Source organism: Hydra vulgaris, chromosome 01 (assembly GCF_038396675.1).
Source record: "Hydra vulgaris chromosome 01, alternate assembly HydraT2T_AEP".
Lineage (NCBI taxonomy): Eukaryota > Metazoa > Cnidaria > Hydrozoa > Anthoathecata > Hydridae > Hydra > Hydra vulgaris.
Genome location: NC_088920.1, coordinates 51,792,205 through 51,816,902, shown reverse-complemented (window position 1 = coordinate 51,816,902; position 24,698 = coordinate 51,792,205). Strand labels below are relative to the sequence as shown.

General features: G+C 26.3%; 1 protein-coding gene across 1 annotated transcript; it reads right to left on the bottom strand.

The window, feature by feature from the left end:
- Window positions 1-58: 58 nt before the first annotated feature.
- LOC100201128 (ATP-binding cassette sub-family G member 4) lies at window positions 59-22,902 on the bottom strand. The gene is made up of 13 exons (XM_065788546.1): window positions 22,566-22,902; window positions 20,610-20,684; window positions 20,448-20,490; window positions 19,952-20,093; window positions 19,458-19,514; window positions 19,131-19,276; window positions 12,153-12,276; window positions 6,924-7,038; window positions 6,605-6,834; window positions 2,574-2,790; window positions 2,306-2,406; window positions 2,078-2,236; window positions 59-1,221 (listed from the first exon to the last, which is right to left on the bottom strand). The coding sequence occupies exons 1-13, from the start codon at window positions 22,777-22,779 to the stop codon at window positions 850-852; spliced, it is 1,995 nt and encodes a 664-aa protein (XP_065644618.1). The 5' UTR covers window positions 22,780-22,902; the 3' UTR covers window positions 59-849.
- Between the last annotated feature and the right edge of the window lie 1,796 nt (window positions 22,903-24,698).

Below are 24,698 nucleotides of genomic sequence, written 5' to 3'. Positions count from 1 at the left end.
TTTTGAGCAAATTTCTTAAAGTGAATCCTAAAGTTATATAGACCAGAAATGTAAACGATTTAAAAACTACGGATTTGAAACTTTTTTTATACAGAGCTTACATAAATTACACATAATATCAGATCAAAAAAACAGAACTGATACTGAAATATAAAGTAATGATAATAAAATATAAAACAAATTATAACACTTTTTAAATTGGCTTTTTAAATTAAAAATTTAATATCCAATACTTTAAAATATATACTACGTAAAACACTCTATCTTATAATATTCTTAATAAAAAATTTTTAACAAAATATAATGCAACAGAAAGATTTATCTTATTGACGTTACACGGCAATAAAATATTGGGAAAACAACATTCCGTTAAAGGACGTTTTCACTTTAAAATAAAAAAACTTTCACTTTTAAAAACAAAACAAAAACACAAGTTGAAAAATTTTTTTCATATATATTTCAATAGTCCTAGTGTTGTCTAATTGCATTTTTTTTTTATAGTTGAAAGATTTAAAAATGTTTACAAATGTCTTTTAAACTAAATTTAAAAAAATGCCACTAGGCAACACTGATTTTTATAAAGTAAAAATAACTGATTAATATGGTTGATAAAGTATAATTGTTAATTTATATTTCAATCGAAGTTTTCAATTAACTCTGATGCATTTCAAATGGCTGATTAGTTTGTTGTTTAAGTCAAAACCTTTACAAAGCTGATTTAATTTCAAAAAATATATAATTTATATATAATAAATTTCAAAGAAATATTATTTATATGATAAATCATAACTGAAATATTATTTATGACTTTTTAAAAAATTTTGGCCAAAATTTGCATTTTAGGTTCGGTTACCTTGCTGTTGATTTGACTTTGTATCTAAGAACCATGTACGTCACCAAACGAAGGGTGACAAAGAACATTGATAAAACAACACAGTCAAAATAGAACTTTCCTTGTTTAATGTTAAGCGCCGATTCATTGATATCTAAAGAATCTAACACATCGTTACTTTGACGAAAAAGACACTTTAAATCATCGTTACAAGTTAGATTACCACGCTTGTTTCCATATATAGCAACCATCATCCCCTCCCAACTGTAACGAGCAAATGATATATATGTAAGCCATTGCATATATTTTGGTATTGTGTCAAAAGAAACAAAAAACCCACTAAAAAGTAAAACTGGTATTCCAGTTACAGGCGCCACAAACACTGCCGTCTAAAAAAAAAAAAAACATGTCGTTAAGAATCTTGAATAATATTTTATCATTCATATTTTTATTATTTCCAATATTGAAAAAATTATGAAAACTTATATTTTGACAAAAAAATTATGATGGAGCGTGTGAACAAAACTTTTTTTTTGAGGATGTTTTTTTTCTTAGGAGAAAGCGGAACACATTTGAAAATTGCCTATCAAACAAATACTGTGTCAACTACCCTAATATAATGCTTGTGTGTGAATAAATTTGTGTTGCAGAAAAGTAATCAGATTTTAACTAAGTTTAACTAAGAAACTTTCATTTGGTTGACATACTTGCTTGGTTTAATTTATTAAACATTTTTTCATTTGATTATTCAAATGAAAAAATGTTTAATAAATTAAACCAAGCAACATGATAAATTTCCTTCATTTAAATGAATACAATAAAATGTTTTCTATTTTATAATGGGTTCTATTTTCTTAGAAACATTTTTTTTAAAAAGATTACCGGAAGTTGACTAAAACTTATTTAAAGAAATATAACAAATTCTTCAAAAAAGAACTGTTCTACACACACAAAACATCTTTCATAACTCCACCAGATAATTTCATAATTCATAAATAAGAGCCTGCTTATAAGTTTTAATGAAAAGATAGCAACACCAGTGAAAAACATAGACAAAAGAGATAACAATAAAGTAGTATAATATTAAAGTCTCCTATTTCATTATGTTAAAATCATTAAAAAAAAACAGCGGAGTTTAACAGATAATGTTCTTAAAAGGAAGGGGAGGGGTGTATTGACAGTTTACATTAATAATAACAACAACAACAACAACAAAGGTTTTAACTAAAAATACTAAAGACTAACTGGCACATTAGGAGCAACAGCACCCAATAGAAGACCAATTGACTGTGCAACTAAACAAGTTAGTATAGTCACTGAGACATATTGAATGTAGCGGGTGGCATCCTTTGGTTGACCAGTCATAAAGTATACTATAGAGCAATAAATCAGTGGAAGGAAAACCTAAAGAAAAAAAAACAACTAAATAACTGTTAGCATAAAAAAGAACAAAATATAAAAACTTTTCTTTACCTGAAATGGTAAATCTGACATAGTTTTGGCAAGATAGTAGGATTTTAAGCTGTACCAATTGTTTAAATGTTCTCGAATAAAAACTGTCTTTTCAAGTGGGACTAAAACATTCAAAAAAATAAATGAAATGTATATTTTTGAGCCTACTAAAACCTAGAGATGGTGCCAACTATGGTAAAAAAAGTTTTTAATATAAACATTAGGTAAACATTATAGCTTGGATCTTTACCCACCCAAACTCTACATACCCAAAAGAAAAGAAAATTACATGTAAGCACTGTTGGCATAAGTGCAATAAAAAGTAGAAAAAGCATAGAAAAAAATAAACAGCCAGTGTTGTTTTGGACTTTGTTTCCATCATCACCAATATCCAAATACAACAATCCAATAATAACTGCAACCACTAACACAGAAACCAAACGCAAATGTGTAAACATCTTATCTCTTACAATCGATATCATTGCTCGCTTGCTTAATACAGTAAACTAAAATAAGATGAAATTTTTTATGAGGAAATATTGTTTTAGTAATTTATTAAAAGTTAATTATTTTATTTTAGGTAACTCTCGATTCCATGTAAAAAAACATTGAAAAGTTTTTAATTGCTTTTTGAGTGAAAAATTGTAAAAAAAAAATTGTTAAAAATGATTAATTATTAAAAAAATAATTTTCTGACAACTAAACTTAGATTAGATGTGTTTTTAAGTGTATATAGTAAAAATTAGGAATAAACTATAACTTTTTAACAAATACACAACGCTAAAGTTGTAGCCAATGAGAATAACTAGTCATTTAAAGCTGAAAAACATCAAACAAACTATAATGCGGGTGAAAAGCCAAAACACAGTAACTTGAAAAATTGTTTATTAATTGTAATCTTGGGCATAAATTACGTACTACTTTTTTTATAAATATTACTGACCTAAAAGTCAGTAACTCTCGCATTAAACTGTGTTTGTAATGTTTAAAACATTAAAACATTTTTTCAAGTTACTGTGTTTTGGCTTTACACATTGATGTATATATAGATGTATATTTGATGTATATTAAATTTGTTACACTAATTTAGACCACTAGGGATCACAAGGATCGCTAAAGGACCACTAAGGATTGTGATTTAGTTTTAAACTTACTAATGTAGGTGAGTTTACTAAATAAATATTTATTATATGTATAAAGTTATATATAAATAACATATTTTTGATATTGATATAAAAGAGTTTTATATCAATATCAAAAAAACAAGTTATTTTTTTTGGCCACAATTAGTGTCACCTAAATTAAAAAATATAAATATGAAGCAAAAAACTCACTTTAAATTAACATATTTTAAAATGACTGCTGCTGCATCAGTATATATTTATGTTGTATTATTTTGTCATCATGTTTTTCCACTTTTACAAATAATTTTTCAGATCTTTTTCATATTCTTTTATTTTATAATTAATATAAATCATAAAAAAACCATTAAAAAAATTACAATCAACAGTAGAGTGCAAGGATAAAAATGGAAACTGAGCACAAGTTGGGGTCAGAGACAAGACAAGAAGGTTAAAAATAGGTGATTTGGGTTTTTAGGAAAATAAATCATAAAGTCTGTTTAAAAAATCAAGAAAGTCAAAGGTTTTCAACTTTAATACAACAGCAGGGTCAGTTCAGGATTAAAGCAGGGTCCATGGTACTAGAACCAAACCATTCGATGTGATAAGCATTTAAGTCACCAACAACAATGATGAATAAAGAGAAAGGGTTCAAGGTCAATTTGATTAGATATAACATTAAAAAAAAGTTTTAGAAAGAAGGAGAATGATAAAGAACAAACAAAAAGGTGTTTGAGCAAACAGGATAAGATAATATGAGTCATGTTCTGAAATACTCTAAAACATGATTAAAAATATCAAACATAAAAACCTAAAAACGATTATTACCATCAAATTGTTTGGATCTCTCTTGTACAAACATTTATATAATTTTATCTCTTGCAAAATTTGCCAGACTTATTTGCCCAATTTAGATTCGACTGTTATATTTTTGGATATATCTGTTGATGGTTATTATCCTTTGATCTGCAAAAACTCCAATTGTCACATGCTTGGCCTGGGCATATACTTATGTACTGATTCACTTATTTGCTGCGAAACCAGGTTTGAACCCTCTGAACATTTTTTAATGTGCTTAGCATCTCTTTATATAACCACCTTTTTTTTACATAACCACTTTTGTTCTTTATTGTACTTCTTCTTTTCAAGACTGCACTTCAATGTTATTTCTGATCAAAATGACCAAACCCCTTTTCTTTATCCATCTGTCAATATTATTATTGGTGACTTTAATGCTTATCAAACTGAATGGATTGACTCTAGAAACACTGACTCTGCTGGCACTAAAACAAAAAAATTTTGACTTTCTCAATCTCTTTCACAGATAGTTCACTTTGTAACTTGTTTTCCAGATAACCTAATAACTTACTTTCACTTCTTGATTTGTCTCTGACCCTAACAACTGCTTAGTTTCTCATTGTTTCAATTTAAGTGGTTCATACAATGTAATGATCTAAATCTTTTATCTTGTACTACTTCTTCAGACTCACCTAATTATCGCAGTACTATTACTCTAAAGCTGACTGGGATTCTTTTTATGACTTTCTTTATGGCAGTCCTAGAGCAGATGTCTTTTATTTCTTGGCTGATAACTGCGCCTCCTACATAAACTACTGGACTTAGGCGAGCTTATAAGCTTTTATTCTTTCATTTTAAATTTAAGTCTCACACATGGTACTCATGCTATATGGTGCAATGGTGTTTCTAATCATAATCATTTTTGAAACCTTTTTCATAATTCACAACTCTATAAGAAACAGACATCTTTTTCTCACTGTAAGAAATCAATGCAAAAAGTTAATATCTAACACTTTCTCAGATTTCTAAATCTCTATAAATAAAATTAAAAAAATCTAAATAAATAAAATAATATCTCAGAAATCAGAAGATTTTAACAATCAGTTTCCTAATATATGATACTTGACAATCTAATCCTTGGAGAATAAAGCTTTTCTAGTATAAATGCTCAGTGCTTTCGACATTAAGTTTGACCTCTACAGCACAACTTATTTTTAAAAAGATTTCCCTTGAACTACCAACTGCATCAATGTTTTACAAAAACTGACAGCATTTTTTATTTAAAAGCTACCTGGTGATTTCAAAAACTGGCAGCATTCTTCATTTAAAAGCTACTTGGTGATTTCAAAAACTGGCAGTATTCTTCATTTAAAAGCTACCTGGTGATTTCAAAAAAGTTTGAATAAACAGAAAAGATCCAAAGAGGTTTGTAAAGACACTGCATGCTGTTATTGAAGTTTATTTTTTTAACTATCAACAAGATATTAAAAAAAAGCATAAGAAACAAAATGAAGTGAAGAAAAGAGGAAAAAAAAAGCAAAAGAAAATAATAAAAAAATCTCTCAATCCTGATACTGGATAAACAGTTAATTTAAAATAAATTGTTTTTATTTTTGTTTTATTGGTTTATATAAATTTCCAATTATTATTTAGTTTTCTTTTAAGCATTAATTTTAGATATATTTTTAGCAAGTAATGTTTGGGGGCCACCCAAAAAAAATACCATTTTGTGTGGCCTTTATAGTTTTATAAAATCATATATAACCTTATTTGGTTTTTATAAGTCTTAAAACCTTAATAGACCTATAAAAAGACTAATCTGAAATCCATAATTAGTCTAACATTATGTTGGTTTCCAACACTATTCAAAATAAAAACAAATAAACAAAAAATAGTCAATGTTTTTGGAAGTCTCTCCCTATTTCATGTTCCTGACAATTTAAGTTTTCTACCATTCCTCTTTGTTGTTGTTGTAATTGCTGTTGCTGTAGTCAAATTGTAGTTTCTTGCAGCCTTGTATTGTTCCCTCCCTACTGCAATTTAAAAGTTGCTTGCAGTCTTGTTGGGAATAAATTTAAAAAGAAAAAAAACATGGTGGGTTTCCTGGGCTGCCTTAAAATGTTTTTTTCTTTTTGCTAACCAGTGAAATTAGGAATATTGAAACGTATGTCAATGAAAGTTACTATCATTTAATAAAGTGTTTTTCATAACAAGAGAGTTTATATTTATTAAACTACTAGGCTTTTAATTTCTATGAAAAAGAAATATGATGAATTAAAATAATAAAACCAAATTAAAAAAAAAAGGCTTTTTAAAGTATTTTTACCACTTAAAATAATTTATTTTAGTTGCTGAAATAAATTATTTTAAATGGTAATCTAGCTTAAACAGCAAACTTTACCTGTGTTGTCTGACTAGTAGTACTTGAAAGACTATCTGTGCTTGATCGAAACCCACAACTAGGTAACATTGACATCATAGTCTGTTGAGCAAGCAATGCATCAACATTATCATTTAATCCAAAGTCTTCACTTTCCATTCGCTTTAACTCCTCTCTCTTTTCTTGGATCTTCCATCCCTTTACAAGCTGAGGCAAAATATCTCCATATTCACCTGATGCAACTTCAATTACTAATTTCAAAAAAATAATTCAAGTTTAACAAATCACATAACTTAATGAAATAAAAATGTGCATAGATTGCACTTAAATCAAAACTTACTAAAATCTGCTGGATTGTGGTACTTGGGACAAATAAGGTTTTGAGTTTCCATGTACGGTAAAAGGTTTAGAATAGATCCATTGTATATACAATGACCAGCTGTTAGAAGATAAATCTTAAAAAAAAAATTATTTTTTTGATTGTTTTTTTTTTTTTACTTTAAATAGAATAATTTTGAATTCAATCAAGTCTCATGAGGATACTTAAACATCAATATATTAGTTTTAACTTTTTGAAAATTGTGTTAACATCAATTTATAAAGAAAAGATAAAAAAAAAACCAACACTTTTTGAAATTGGAAATTTCAAAAAGCTGCATATATATAAAAAACATGCTTATAAATCATTATTATTTATCAATTTGTATTTTATTATTTTACAGAAACTATATCTTTTTAAATATTTCTAACATTCCAGTCATTGTGTGGTAAAATAATTGTCCCTGCCCTTGCATTTACTCCTGATTGAAACTGATAGTTGCAGTATTATGCCACATTCCTGATTTTTATTTTAGAACTGTATAAAAAACAAAACAATATATCTTATTAGCTTTATTTTTATGCCAGTGTATGAAATGCCATTAACAGGGTTTATTATTATTAGTAGGGTTTTGAAACAAATTTCAAAACCACCAAGTCTAATATAAATTAAACTCCAGTCAGATTTTTAAAATCTATTTAACTTATTTTAACTAGTAATTATTGTCTTTCTCCAAAATCAATTAATATTTTAAAAATACATAATACAAATACAAAATACATTGGAAGCTCTTCCTTCCAAGCTTATTTAAATTTTGAAAACGTTTCTTTTTCAGCAGTTTAATGTTTCCATTTTCTTTTTATTGTCTCCATTTTCACTTTTTTAAATTCAAAAAAGGTGATCAACTTATTTTACATGACTAAAGTGACAGTAAGTAAATAATAGTTCAACAAGAAGTAAAACTGGAACCCATTCATTTTTTATTGAGTTAGAAAATATTTGACGCCATAACTTGTAATAACTGGTATTATGCAAAGCTAAATATTTTAAAGTGTAGTTAACTGAGCTATGCCAAGCACCCAAAATATCAGGCAATACACACATGTCACAACAGCATTTTGTAAAAGTCATATAACATTTTCTATTCTTTTATCTAGGAATGTATCACTTTTAATATTTTGAAGCCAGCCTACTGTATTTAACATTTCTGTTATAGTTAGTTATAGTATTGTATGTTTCCTAATGCATAGAGTATTTGGAAACATACAATACTATATATAACAGATTGAACTTGTTACTAACTCGATAAGTATTTAGAAAATAATTAAGTATTACACCATGGAAATAAAACTTCAGTCTATTCAACAAATTGGCAAATTAATACATTTCATATTTTGAATGCAATTTATTTAGTTTTTAGTTTGTTGAATAAATCCTTTTTGACCAAATCTAGGTCTTTAATATTCATGGTTTGAATACAAGATAGAATGTTTGCTTGCAGCATTTTCTGCAGGAACTCATTTAGTTTTTTAGTGTAAAACTTTTTCATATAACTATGTTTTTAAAAAATTACATTCAACTCTTATAAACATAAAATTAGTATATTGTCTGAATGTATTATTTTACATATTTTTCTATTATCTGAGTGTTTTTTTTCTTCATTTTGTTTAGTTCTGTTATTTTGATTTGCCTGCTTTTAATTTTGGTTTGCATGGTTTTAATTACATAAATTTTTATGATTTAAAATTAACTTTATCTATCATTAGCCAACAGATAGAAATAAACTTTTAGGAAATTCTTAACAAATTTAACTATTTTTACCACAATGCCTTAAAATGTTTCACTTTTAATGAGGTTTACATATTCAATAAGGCTGTTCAAACACTTTTGTGCCACTTCAAACATTAAACCTTACCAACTTCAAAAAAGCAATTTGGAGTTATTATGCTTTCATTATTTTCATGGAACCAATTTAACCAATTACTAAGCAGACAGGTATTTTTTAATACCACAATCAATAATCCAAACTCATAGCAATAACCAAATTGATCAAATTTAAAGGCTATTAAAAAATTTCATGTTTTTTTTTTTTACAAAAAATACACTTTCATTTAATTTTGCAGTTTTTGAAACTAAAATACTTTTAATTAAATTTTTGTTGATAGTATTAAGCATATCATTTCACGGCTATCACAAAGCCTGACAGCACTAACCTAGCTGACCTGAGAGAGCCACCTATATGCAGGGTGGTCACACAAATTTGAAATTCCATGACTTCTCCACGATTCTTCATATCATTTATGATAAATGACTAGAGTAAAATATCCAGTGTTTTTCCTGCGCTTAAATATTGCCACATGGTCACTAAAAAACATGCAGACCAAAAACTAATTGCTAGAAAGATCCAAAATTATATCTGAAAAATTATTTTTATCAAAAAAGGTTTTAGACTAGACATACTAGTACTTTTGCTTGTAATTAGCTTAAAAGCATCACTAGTAGAAAATAAAAATCATTTTAAAAAGCTCCATGAATATTCTATGACTTTCAATGAAAATAGAGAACTCCATAACTTTTTCCATGACCAAATAAATTCCATGACATTTCCATGACCAGCGGCCATCCTGGTGTAATAGCTTACACATCAAGGTAACCTATGATGCAAATTTTAAAATTTTGTCTGCAGAAAAAAAAAATGAATTTGAATGTTTAAATAAGTGAAACTTTTACCTCATAGGCCAAAGTTTATAGAATCAAAATGACTCTTTATAATTTTACAAATATTAGTACAAATGCAACCACACCAAACTCTAGATCCACTAATTCAGAATTTATTGCAGTTTTGATTTCTTTTTTTTTTCTTTATCAGGCTTCTAATTTTCACAATGGGGATAACATGAGGGTTCCATGAGGTAATATCAACAATTGTTATTAAAAATCATTTTATTGCTACTTGGTGTAGTTAAGGCAGTTTTAAAATATTATGGCGTCTGTATGATATTTTGTTGACTTGATATTTTTGTTAAATGATCAGGTCTGCGAATTATGAAAATATGAAAAAAATTAAAATGATAAATTTTGTGGTATCATAAAATATAAATGTTTATAGGAAAAAAACCCAGACCGAAGATTATTTAAAAAAAAAAAAATCTTTTTAAAATCTCAATTACTTGTCCAAATTTTAATAAGATTTTTAATAAATACATTTTTTAGGTGAAATCAATATTATAGTTTAATAATAAAATCTGTTCTGATCGTTTATTGACAACTTTTCTTAAATATAAGCTCTTTCTTCGTCAGAATTCTAGTATTTTTTGTGAAAATTGATAGAAATATTGTGTTTTGACAACTATATATAATTAATATATGTCAGAACCGATTCGAACTAGGATCAATAGTAAATTAAGGAACTTTTTGAAAAGATTTTAACTAAATTCATGTTAACGCCGGTGAGCGGAATTGATCTAAAGACTCCAAAATGGTGTTCTTTAGATTCACTATTACAGGTAGTAAAAAGCTTTTGAAAATTATATAAAAAAAGAGAAAAGTTTCTTTAAATATTAAAAAACCTGAAGTAAAAAAAAATTGTTCCATTTAAAGCTCTTGTTTGGACATAATATGCAGGTAATTCCAAATAAAAGAACTTGAATAATTTGTGAATCGCCTTAATTACACCGAGTACTCATACCATTATCATTCTATTCAATTATTAATTTACTATTTATCCTCAAGTGCCTATACAAGTTGTGTTCATATCTTAAACAAACTTTAGAAAATAAGTTTGGAGTTATTTAAACTTTCCAAAACTAATAACTTATTGAGATATTAACAAAAAACTTTATAAGTTTTAGTGAGATTTCGTTTTTCTTAAAGGAAAGTTCAAAATGTTCTTTGATTTTTTTTTTTTTTAATCTAGTCTGACTAATGTAAATAAAGTTTTAAATAAATAATTAAAAATCAATACAAAAAAAGAATTCTAAAAATAACAATATATCATCCAGGTCATATTTTAAAAATCTAACTTTATTTTTTGAATTTAATTGTTAAAAACGAATTTTATTAGGTAAACCATTTTAATACTTTGCTGCCCATTCGTAATATATTTTTGTTTTACAAACTGATCTATTATACAATCAAACACATTTATATCATTAAAAATTTTGAATAACTGAATCAAATCTCCTCTTATTGCCTTTTTTTAAATGCTGTTAACTCTAAATATTTTCAGCCCTTCTTCATATCTTTAATTTTAAAAAATAGGAATCATTCTTGTTATGCTGTGTTGAATACTTTCTTATATTGTTATATCAGCTTTTCTACATGGATACCAAAATAGAGGTCTAATATATGTTGTTATTTTCACTTAAGGTTATATATAAAAACTACAATTATATCTCATTCACTTTTTATTCCACTTAATTAAATACTGTTTATAATTTCTTACGATGTTTGAACTACGATATAATCTAAAAAATATATAGGACCATTTTAAAAACAGTTATTTTAATTATTACACTTAATAAATAAAAAATATATATATATAAATAAAAAATATATATATATATATAAAAGATTATTTGTAAAAGCATTAAATTTTGTATAATTCAACTTCATTTAAAATGAATTCAAATTTAAAATTAATTACTTAGTTTCTAAAAAAAAAGTACTTTCCTCAATTATTTTAAAAACTTTTATAATAACAATAACAATAATATAACAAGAAAAAGCAGGCAAAGTTTAAAATCAACATTCTGTTATCATATTATTTTTCTATGCTATTGAGTCTTGTTATGAAAGATTAAAAATTTTTTTTTTGAAATGATCAACTAAGCCTTTCAAAGTTTAGCATAACAGTTTTTTAAATAACGAAAAATAATCTTTTTTTGCTTAATAGCAGTTTATATATTGTATCTACTCAAATAATCATTATATATACTTCTTACTTAAATATTATTCCATAAAGTTTGTTAAGTATTGTATATTGTAAAGTTTGTATATTGTATATTTTTTTTTTTTTTTTAGTTTGGTGTTTTAGTTTTTTATTATGGTGTTTACTTAAAGTTATTATTTTTACTATATGTAAAGATTCCATGAAATGTAAAATCTATTTCAGAATACATTTGATTTGATTGCACTGTGTACATATTATGTACTACAATGTATGTTGCCTACCCCCAACTCAAGATTTTTAGTATAACATTATTAGTGATGTTTTATGTTACAACTAATCATATAATAACTTATAATTACCTTATCAAACATTTCAAAAAGTTTTGCACTGGGTTGATGAATTGTGCAGATCACTGTCCTTCCACCTTGAGCAAGAGATTTTAACAAGCTGATACATTGGAATGCTGATGAACTGTCCAAACCACTAAAAATAACAATTTTATAAAAAAATTTATGAAAAAAATAACTGTTTAAACAGTTCTGTAATATGAATTAACTGAACAAAATAATTGTAATTGTGATGATTATTACAAATATTATAAAAACTAATTTGGTCATAAATTAAAACTACTGTATTATTGCCTTATTGCCTATTGAAAAAAAAAATTGTTTTTACAACGAGTGCTAAAGTATTTAATTACTTATAATGTTTTGTAATGCATTCTGTTTTTTGTTTTGTTTTTTAGTGTCAGTTTTCAGTTGTTTTTTTCAAAAAGATTTAATGAAGCATTGTAGGTTAACTTATCAATCTATTCCATTTAATATGTATACAGCATGGAAAATAAGAATTTGAAGGTGAGCAGTCAATTCAACCAGCTAGCACATTGAATTGATTTTCAAAAACCAAAAATTTTATTTTTTTTTAGTTCAAATTTTTATCTCAGTAATAGTTCTTCATGACTGAATTTTATACATAACAAAAATAATCCTTAAAAATGAATGAATTTGTATTCCTTTTACAACAATAATTTTAAACAAAACCAATGCATTTTTAAACATTCAAAATTCAAATTATCGCTGATGTTAATAGTTTAAAATAACTCTCACGCGCACAAATTTTCATTCAATTTTAAAAGGAAGTTTGATACCATAAATATCAAAACAATTTTAGTAAAATATTTAGAAAATTTAAACTGAATATTTAGTACTAAAAAAAAATTGTTTTGTGAAATATATAAATAACAACTATTTATGTTACATAAAATGAAATTTTACGAAAAATGTTTCTTTGAAAACATTTTTAAAAATATGTTTTGTATTAATACTTGATTAAAAAAAAAAATAAAAAAATAGAAAAAAAAAGCGCAAATGCGCAGTTGATAACTTGAAATTTAAAAATATATTTATTCATTATTAAAAATAAATTTATTCATTGCAATCATTTCACAAATGGCAGAAAAAGTTATGTACCACAATTACAAATAATTAAAAAAAAAAATTTAAATCTTTAAAGTTAACAACGTTAAAGAAAAATACTAGCACATTTATCTCTGTTCTTAAAATCATTTTTTTTTATCTCAGCTCTTAAAATCATTTTAAAAACTGCTAATATTAATTAGTTAACAATGGGCAATTCCATGTGAAAGCATCCAATTTTTTTATAAAACTCAACCCTAAGTCTTTAGATTTTACTGATTTTTACACCACTGAAAGATTTTTATAAGTTATGAACATTTCCAAAATTTTATCATCCAATTTCAAATGGTTTTAAAGATATGACTCTTCAAACTTTGCTTTAAACCAACAAAAATCTGCCATTTTGAAAAATGGTTTTGGTCATTGTTTCTGATCTGTGTGCTGAAAATGTGTACACTTACATATTTTGAGACAAGGAATCTAATAAAACAACTTATTTTTAAAAATAAAAAAAACACCTGTAATTTTAACCTTTGTCACAATTTTACTGGGGCGAGTTTAGTTACACAAATGCTGATGTAGTTTGATTTCTTAATTTTTTTTAGATTAATAGTTTAGTTATTAATAGTTATTAATAGTTTAGAGTTATTACATAGAATTAGAGAGATCTTTTCTTAAACAGAAAAAAAAAACATTGTCAAATTTACTTAAACTTGTTTCTTAAAAACAGGAATTATGAAAAATGAAAGGAAAAAAAAGTTGGTACTCTTAAGTGCTTAATACAGAGCAGTTAATGTTTAATAATTTTCAAAAAATTTTCCCACCCACCTGAGCTTATCAATACCCTCTCTCAAGACTGGTTTGAAAGTCACAAAAAGATTACTTCCTAGTTTATAGTATCCAGGAGCTCTAAAAATATAAAAAAAGCTTATGGACTACTTATGGGAAAAAAACTTAGTTTTTGAACCCGCAGTTTTTAGGTATAATGCCAGTAATGACTCCAGGCTTAAAAACAATAACTTCCAAGATATTAAATCTTATGAATTTTTTTCATTTTGCAGATCATAAGTCAACCAAAATGTTTATAGCTTCTGGACACCAGAGATCAGAAAAAAATAGATACATAGGTGGAGTCCTTTTGGGAATCCGCACCCATGATTTTACTTTTTGTGAACAAAGAAACTGTATCTCAAAACTAAAAACAAAAAATAATTTTTATTTATTATTTTCTAATTTCTGAGACCATTCAGGTCATAAAAATTAGAAAATATGGACTCACTTATAGAAATAAAAATAAAAATTCCTACCTTCCTGTTTATTAATACTCCCTTCCTCCCCCTCCCCCTTTACTTTCCTATCTCCCCTCATATATTACATGTGAACAAAAACTTGATTTGTCTATTGAAAGAGCTTAACAAGTTCATTAGGCTAAATTTTGTTTGATTGTGTTACCAGTATGTTTTATAATCATTTCTCTTCCTTTATTTACAACTTCCTCTACAACTCTAAATGCAATTGAAAAAGATAGCACAAAATTAGAAAGATCCCCTCCTGAATTACCAATAACATTTACCATTATTGCAGTACATTGCCTAACTGGAAGTCCCTTGCCTAATGCTATTCCTATTTACACTACCAGACATGAAATTTTATACAAGAGAAACTGTAACGAAAATATTTAGTACTTAATGAATGATGAAAGAAAAAGTATAGTTTTGATAGTCAAGGTTAAACCATTTTTTTGTAAAATGGAAATTTCTCCATTTTTCATATACTTTATACAAAGAGAAGTCGATGGTTATAATTTCTATGATGCTTTTACTCTAATGAATGTATAGGAAATATATATTTATTTAACTTGATATTAAAGTAATTATCATGTATTATCACTTAACATTATTATTACTTGAGCTGAAGAACAAATTTGTGAAAATGATGATAATTCTAACTGTTGTAATGAACCAATTTATTTTTGGCGATTTTATCTAATTCTTCATCCACCGTTTAATTCATGTGAGCAAATGTTAAGTTTCAGTTTTGATGAATTATAATTCTTACTATTTTATAACTAATTTTACTAATTCAGATTATTTAGAATGTCTCAGAGACGGAAGTGCTATAACAATTCTAACAAGTTCTTTTACATTTGCGGGAGGTTTATGTTTAAAGGAGATGAGCGTTCAATTACACCTCGAGTTAAGACCCTGTATTATGCTTATTTCAAGATGAAACTAGGGGATGAGGACAAGATTTTTGCCCCCCATAAGATCTGTCTAACATGCCCCTGTGGTTTAAGGGTAAATTGAAGAGAATGCCTTTTTCCACACTTATGTCGTGGTGCAACCAAAAAGATCATGTAACTGATTGCTATTTCTGTTTGACATACACGGCGAAATTTACCAGAAGGACAGCTAACAGCATAATTAACCCTGACTTACCATCAGCGATAAGACCGAGAGCATATGATGAGGGAGAGGAGCCTCCTGTGTTTTCTTCTGATATTCTCAATGTTGTTTTGAGTGATAATGATGTGCTGAAAATGAAGAAGAACGATGAAGATGATTGGGTGCCTTAAGTCGAAGCCGAAGTCTATCAGCCAGAGACAGCTGGACTTGTTTGTTAGAAGACTTGGCCTGTCCAAACAGGATGAGAGTTTGACTAGTTCAATGCTAAAAGAATTCGGTGTCCTTGCTAAGGAAACGAGAACGTCTGTTTATAAGACAAGAGACGCAGCTTACGTGCCATTTTTTAAGAGAAGTGAAGACAATAACTTTGTATTTTTTTGTGATATTCTTGGTTTGTTGATGAAGATGGGTATCTATACACAAGTGGAGAATGACTGGTGGTTGTTCATTGATGGCAACACAAGAAGTGTAAAGGCGGTCCTTTTGCATAATGAGAACGCATTTGTATAATGAGAACGCATATCCAGCCATCCCGATTGCTTACTCAATTACAGCAAAAGAATCTTATGAAACTATGAAATCTCATTTGCAGCTTGTACATTATGACACATTTCAGTGGAGAGTTTGCTTAGATCTGAAAGTTGTAGGTCTGCTGACAGGTATGCAAGGAGGTTATGTGAAATACACATGCTTCATATATTTGTGGGATAACCGCGCTAAACATGAGCATTACATCAGGAATGAGTAGCCAGCAAGAGGCAATGCAACCCTTGGTGTTCACAATGTTTGCTATGAGCCACTTGTTCAGTCTGACAAAGTTATTATAACTCCATTGCACATAAAGCTTGGCCTGTTTAAGAACCTTGTTAAGGCATTACACTTTGACAGCAAACAGATGAAAATCATAAAGGAGACCTTTCCAAAACTGTCACTTGCAAAAGTTTAGGAAGGAGTATTAATTGGACCAGACACTCAAAAACTTTTGAAAAGCCAACAGTTTACTGATTCCTTGTCCCCGATTGAGCTCAGAAAATATAATGTGAAAAGTGAAAAAATGTCAGGTAGTGTTATTATTCATAACAACTAATTTAGTAATTAATAAATTTAATAAAATTCTTAGAAACATTAAATAAAAAAGTCAGATTGTGATTCTAAATTTGCTCATTAAATTTATCTACTAATGAGATATATTTAACAATGTTTTTTATTTCTGTTTTAGGAAAAGGCTGTGGTTATTGTTCTGACACAGGATCCTAAAGTAAAATGGCTATTCTTCTGACATACATGCGCCTACAACTAATTTTTTCTTAGTTGTACGCGCAAACTTAAACATAAGTTATTCTTAATTTTGACAATTTCACTTAAAATTCTTGTTTAACTTTATAATATTTTATACAAATTAATTTATAAACTCAATTTAAATAATATTAAAATACTTTTCTTTTGTTTTAAAGAATACCTGCCCAAACCTTAACCCTCAGTAGATGTATGTACACTCCACTGCGCCTATCCCTATTTAAGTCAGCCGATGCATGTACACGGTACTGCACCTATGCCTATTTAAGTATGTCAATGTATTTACACTCCACAGTGCCTATCCCTATTTAAGTCAGTATACTCCACTGTAACTACATCTAAATCATTCAATTTATTAATGCATTGATGCACTTATTCTATGAAACTTTGAAAGATGAAAATAAATAATAAACATAACTATAAATAAGCAACAACAATAGTTAAAAAAACACTAAACTACGAAAAATAAAACATTAAAATTAAAAAACCTCCGCAATAAGGATTCGAACCCACAACCCTGACAGTCGCGTCACACAAAAAGATTTTAACATCCATTGCACTACATCAATATACTGATAACACAAAGAATTAAAGTATATAAACATTTTTTGTGTATAAATAAAAGTTATATTATGATAATCTTATTTGTATGTGTGTTAAAATAATGACTTTTTAAAAAAAGCAAATATAACCTTATTTTTGCTAAAAAATTCGATTAGCAAACATGCACATGAATACTGCGCATGTATGTTGGAAGAATAGCCATTTTACTTTGGGATTCGGCGTTAAAACAATAACCACAGCTTTAGGAAAAACCACAATCCAAATCATATAATTTTAACTAAACTATTCAAGACAAACTTAAAAAAAGAGTATAGAAATACATCTGCATTTTCTAATTTAACTCACCCACATTAAAATTTTGATCAATATTTGAAATTTAGGATCGGAATTTATAAAGTTACTAAGAAAACAGAAAAAGAAAGTCAGCAACAAGTAAAGGAACATTTTGATATGATTAAAGCTCTTTCAGTTTTATTAATGTTACTCTCAATTGTTTAACACAATGTAAGATGGGAATAAAAGGATAGATAGAAGTTTTTACCAAATTTAATAAATGGGAGATAAGAAAAGAAAGAGGGGGGGGGGGTAGGTAGTTTTAACAAACAGGTGAGGGGGATTTTTTTTTGTTTCTTACATTTTGCTGTGTATTGTATGCAGAACATCAACTGCTATGTAACTGTATGCACTTTAGAGTACTACCTTTTTTTTCCTTTCATTTTTCATAATTCCTGTTTTTAAGAAACAAGTTTAAGTAAACTTGACCATGTTTTTTTTTCTGTTTAAGAAAAGACCACTCTCCAATTCTATGTAATAACTCTAACTAAACTATTCAGGACAACATCTGAAATAAAAAAGCTTCATCAGTATTTTTGTAACTAAACTCGCCCCAGTAAAATTGCGATAAAGGTCAAAATTACAGGTGTTTTGTTGATTTTTAAATATTATAAGTTATTTTATTGGATTCCTTGCCTCAAAATATGCAAGTGTACACATTTTCAGCTTTCCATTACACACAGAACAGAAACAATGACCAAAACCATCTTTCAAAATGGTAGATCTTGGTTGGTTCAAGGCAAAGTTTGAAGAGTCATCTTTGAAATCATTTGAAATTAGATGATAAAATTTTGGAAATGTTCATAATTTATAAAAATCTTTCAATGGTGTAAAAATCAGCAAAATCTGAGACTTTGGGTTGCATTTTATAAAAAATATTGGATGCTTTCACATGGAATTGCCCAAGTGGTTTTTATAACGTTAATTACTTCTTTTATCTTACTGCTTGTTTAAATATCAAAAAACAAAAAAAAAAGGCTTACGGTGTACATATATGGCACGCCAGTTTACGCTTTAAAACAAGGCTTGATTTATATATATATATATATATATATATATATATATATATATATATATATATACATATATATATATATATATATACATATATATATATATATATATATATATATATATATATATATATATACATATATATATATATACATATATATATATATACATATATATATATATATATATATATATATATATATATATATATATATATATATATATATATATATATATACATAAAAATATAAATATAAATATATATACATATAAAAATATATGTTTATAAAGAAAAAAAAGATTTTTTTACCTGGTAGGCTCATCTAAAAAGATCACAGGAGGATTGTTGACAAGCTCCAAAGCAATTGCTAATCTTTTTCGCTGACCACCAGATATTTCACTCATGTAGGTATTGCAAATATGTGATAAACCGAAAATTGACAGAATATCCTCAACCTTTGAAGATAATTAAAAACTTCAAGTAACTTTTTATCATTTTAAAGCAGATTTGCCTGAACTATATATTAAAATATTATAAGTCAATTATAAAATATAAAATAGAATTAAATATCCCAATAAAACAATAAATTAATAAATATATTTTAATATTCTAATAAAAAAAAAAAAAAAAACTCACAACTCGTCTTTTCTCTTTATATCCTAATATAGACTTTAAATGAAGATTTGCTGACACCTAGTTAAAATTTCAGTTTATAAATATTTACTTGACACTTAATCATTATATTTCACATTATTTATTACTAAGTATAAAATTATAAACATATTCAATAAATTTCAAAATAGAATACAGTATCATTAGAAACCCAATATAAAAATTTGGAACAATGAGGCAATTATTTTAAATAAACAATTTTAAAATAGTGAGAGATTCAGAAAAATAAAACCATATTATAAAACAAACATCAATACAGAGATTTAAAAATATTTGTTCAAAATTTAAGACAATAAACTAGACACCCATGATGAAACATGACTACAAAAACAATACCAACCAAAACAATAAAATAAATAAAAAATGTAAGTAATAAAATGGATTCTATCATTCTTTATTCACATCATTTCTTAAAAAATAACATTACTGTTATTAGAACACCATAAGACAAAAGTTACCATCATAGATTCTATAACAGTTAAATTTGGCATTAAAACATCATCTTGCATAATATAACAAGAAAGCTTTCGAAATCTTCTCAAGTTACGTTCGATTCCATTGACAAGGATTTTCCCTCCAATAACACCACCATCATTTGAGCTAAAATTTATTGTCATAATTTTGTCATTTATTAAGATAAAACTATTATTCAAAATTTATTTTATAGACCAACATAATTTAAAAGTATAATAGTATTTATAATTATAGATTTATAACTATTCCAATTACATATCCATTTTTTGACAAACTCACAATTTAACGTAATTTATAATCAATATTTAATTTGTTTATAACATTATCACATGTCATAAAATTATGCCATATATAGCACAACTATTATCATTTTATAACTGTGGTACAACTATTACCATAGTACAACTATTATTATATATATCACTATGTTAAATTATGTTGTATGATATGTAATATACTACTATAGAAAAAAGAATTTACCTGTAGCCTGCAAGTATATTTAGCAATGAAGACTTTCCAGCACCTTTATTATATTTAAATTACTTTTACTTTAAAATGTAATAAACAAATAGTATTTTTAATAATTTTATTTGCTTATTTGCTATAAAAAATTAATTATAGTTAGATAAGTATAAAAATTACCTGAAGGTCCTAACACAGCAACAAGCTCACCACTCTTAAACGCACCATTTAGATTCTTAAGAATTGTTTTTTTTTCTAAAAAATAAAATTATATATATATATATATATATATATATATATATATATATATATATATATATATATATATATATATATATATATATATATATATATATATATATATGCAATACACCTACAGTGAAAACATAAGTGTATTAATAAATGAATAGGGTATACAGATAATTCGGACCAATTATTCCCCTCAAAAATATGTTGAATTTATTTAATTTTACTCTCTATCTACTTGATTTATAATTCAATTGTTCTGATAATTTTTATAATTAAGCTAGAATCTTGAGGTTTTTTGCACCAGTTATTTAACTGAACCTCTCTCTAACTGTATACAGAAAGTACTAAGTTTTAATCGCTTCTCTTATATATTATTTGTCTTAAGACCACATTGATAAAAAAAACTTGCAGCAGGAACGTTTTTTCAAAAGAAGTTTTTGAAGGTAAGGATTCCTAAGTACCAAAACACATCCATCCAGTTGGCGTGACGTCACTCTGTATTAAAAGTATTGTTTTAAAATTAACCATCTTGAATTGGGGGAAAACAAACTAAAAAATCAATTGCAGTTTGTTGAGTTATTTTTTTTATTAATCCTAAAAAGATGTTGCACAATTGGTTGCACTAACAAAATAAAATAAAAACTTAAAGTCTTTCTATAGATGAAGTATTTAAAAGAAAGTGGTTGAATACGATAAATCATGCTGAAGATAGTAGTGCATGTTGTAAGCAATGGTTTCCAAAAATCTGGTAATGTTTATGTTTGTTTGGCACACTTTATTACTGGTGGTTACTTTTACTTTGCGTCTTAATTTAGTACTGGTAAATAAATATCAAAATATCAGTACTTTTTATACCCTAAAATAACAACAATAATATGTAGACAGCAAAGTAAGGCATCATTTTATTTAAACAGAGATCTAAAAGTATGTAAAAGTAAAGTAAAATCACCTAAAAGACTTATATTTTGCAGACATCTACTAGCTGATTAACTTTTAAAGTAATTGTAGGACAAAAAGTTGTAGTTAAGAAATGTTTCCTTAACTTTGCATATAAGAAAGAATAGTTTGTTTTCCCCCAATTCAATATGGTTACTTATGATTTCTCGATATAGTCACATGATTCCGACTGGATAAATCAAATTTGTTTGAAAACTACCATATAGATTTAAAAAAGGATAAGGAATCTAATGAAATGTGGAGCCTTTTTAACATTTATTTAATTACATAATATATAACCTTTATACTTAATTTCTTAGTTCTCAGTGTTTAAAAAAAAACATTTTTTTTAAAATAGTTTTCTGGGAAAAAAAAAGTATAGACTTTCCTCTACTTAAACTAAGTATTTATTTATGTTTTCTTGAAGAAATGGTACTTAGGAACTCTGTTTAGAAATTATATATATTATGTTTTTTTTACTTTGCATTTTGTTTTTTTGATTTTTGTGCTTGATTTGTGATGCTTTTTTATTTGATTTTGGTGCCATTTCACAGCAAATTTTACATACTTAAGTACAAGGCGTTTTGTCAAAAAATCATTAGTTTTTCCAGCGCAAAAAAAGCAATAACTTCAGATTCACTTAACTTCTGAAGTTGAAAGACCCCTCATTTTTTAAGTCTTTTTAAGCTTTATACAACTATGTTAATCGTATATAAATATGTTGACAAAAAAAATCCTATGGAATGGCTAATATTTAAATCATTCTCAAATAACAATAAAGAATCCTCATTATAATGTTAGTTATACACCTGCTTAAAAAAGATGTACAAATTAAAGCCCGAACTTTTGTGGTTTTCTTTTTTCTCAAGACTTTCAATAAAAAAAAGTGGAAACCTTTTTATAAGATTTTAAAGAAAATAATTTCTTTAATTATATAACAAAACAACTCACCGTGTTTTTTTATTTTTACTTCATAAGTTAAATCTTGAAATTCAATATCAATATTAACGGTTGGTCCTTGAAAAATAGAAGCTCCGTTGATTATAAGACTTGTTTCTTCAACTACGTATGCATCTTTGTAATCTGTAGTAATCGATATTGTTTCGGGCTTGTCACTTTTTAAGCAGCAATTTGTTAAAGAAATAGACTCCTTCTGCTCCTTCATTTCTTGAGGAAGTTTAGAAAGCTCATAGATATATACTTTTTCAATAAAATCATTAGAACTTTTATTTATATTTTTTGACAAATTGACACCTTCGAATTTGAACTAATCAATAAACTTCAAGTAAAACAAAAAGTATACAAAATCATGACTACAAATATATTTTTAAATTTTTTTTATATATTAAATAATACAAATATATACTTATAATTATATATAATCAAACAAATAAATTTACCAATAACATTTATTTTTAAATTTTTTTTAATTAAAAACAAAACAAAAAATTTGTATAATAAGATATTATAATTTATCCAGGTCAGCGATTTGTATGTAGTTTGCGAACAAATAGAACTAAGTGGATAATTCTGTTTTGACCGAAAATATATTTAGTCGGTATTCAATTCGAGATGTTGAGTTAATAGGATTTTCGACCCCATCTTCCCTCTATTTACTGTAATCATTTATGGATGGCCCTTTAGAGAAAAATAGACCACTATATAAAACATAGTAATAATGCAGTCGGTTTTTATAACTTAAAAAATTTTTTTTTTGTTATATAGTTAACTAATTTTTTAAAAAAATATTTGTTTATCATATCATAATTGTAGTTCAATCATATTTCTATATGCTACTATTAATTTATAATAAAATTTAATTTTATTATTTAATTTATATAATATTAATAGTATTTAATTTTATCCAGTTCATTATTGTTCAACTTATTAAACTTGTATATTTTAAATATAGTTGTATCTAACGTTATATTTTTTAGATTAATGTTATACTTCAATACTTTTTTTATTTTTTTTTGTCAAGACCAAATAATAAATATACTTTTTTTTAGCGGTTATCGAAGACAACAATATTTGATCTTCAACGAGTTGCCGCATTAGTTTCTGCTTCTAGGTTTGTAGAAAATATAAAAAATATTAGGCACCGAAAACTTGGGTGTTTGTCCGTTATGTTAAAAACTTAGTAAAAGCGTTTATTTTGTTAGCGATATCATTAAATGATAGACTATAAAGAATACTATAAAGAAGACTGTAAAAAAGACGCAAGTTAAACCGCAAATAAACTATTGTTTCATAAACAATGAAATTCACTTTGACATTTTGTTGTTGACGCATGCAGTAATGTTTAGATTAATTTAACAGACAGATAATTTGAATAAAAATGGGATACTAAGCCCCGCGACACAATTAGGCTTAATTTATAACCGGATGTTTGTTAACCGTTTTTAAAATTAGATGATCTTTAATTTATTAATTAAAATACGTATGTACATATTAATAATTTTTTTTCCCTCAGGACACAATGTATACATTGTGACCTGAGGGAAAAAAAATAATAAAAAGCTAAATATATTAAAAGTGATTTAAATAGTTAAAAAAAATTAAAACTACGCTTTAAGGTCCTTAAAATTAAATTTCAAGACCCCACGTTAACCATTTAAGTCACGTAAACTTGGTTTATTTAAAACTAGTTTTTTTATATGTATAAAATCATTTTTATTAGAATAAGTGAAACTAAATACTGTATCATTTATAATCGTTTGTTTTATTTGCAATTAAATAAAAAATGCTTTACTATATTCGATGTATAATTTATACCACTCTCATGGTAAAAATATTTTTGTGTGGAGGCAGTAGATTTATTTTCAAAATAAAGCTGCATATATTCTTCTTTTTCTTCTTCTTTTTTATATACAATCATTATATTCTAAATTATTAACAAGTATTTATCGTGTTAATAACCAAAACTATTTTCTCCATAAGTACCATATAATATATTATATTAGCCAACTAAAATATTAGTTGCTCGTGCGCATTGTCGTTAAAGATATAGCTTCCAACGACAATTAATTGTCGTTGCTAATAGCAACCCACGATATCATACAATGATATAATGATAATAAATGG

Excerpts from the sequence above, each read along its gene's own strand:
- LOC100201128 (XM_065788546.1), bottom strand. The coding sequence starts at position 22,779 with ATGAAGGAGCAGAAGGAGTCTATTTCTTTAACAAATTGCTGCTTAAAA. Across the intron at positions 7,039-12,152 it reads TTTTTGAAATGTTTGATAAG|ATTTATCTTCTAACAGCTGG; the intron begins GTAATTATAAGT and ends TTTTTTTTTAAG. Across the intron at positions 2,237-2,305 it reads TGTCAGATTTACCATTTCAG|GTTTTCCTTCCACTGATTTA; the intron begins GTAAAGAAAAGT and ends TTTTTTCTTTAG.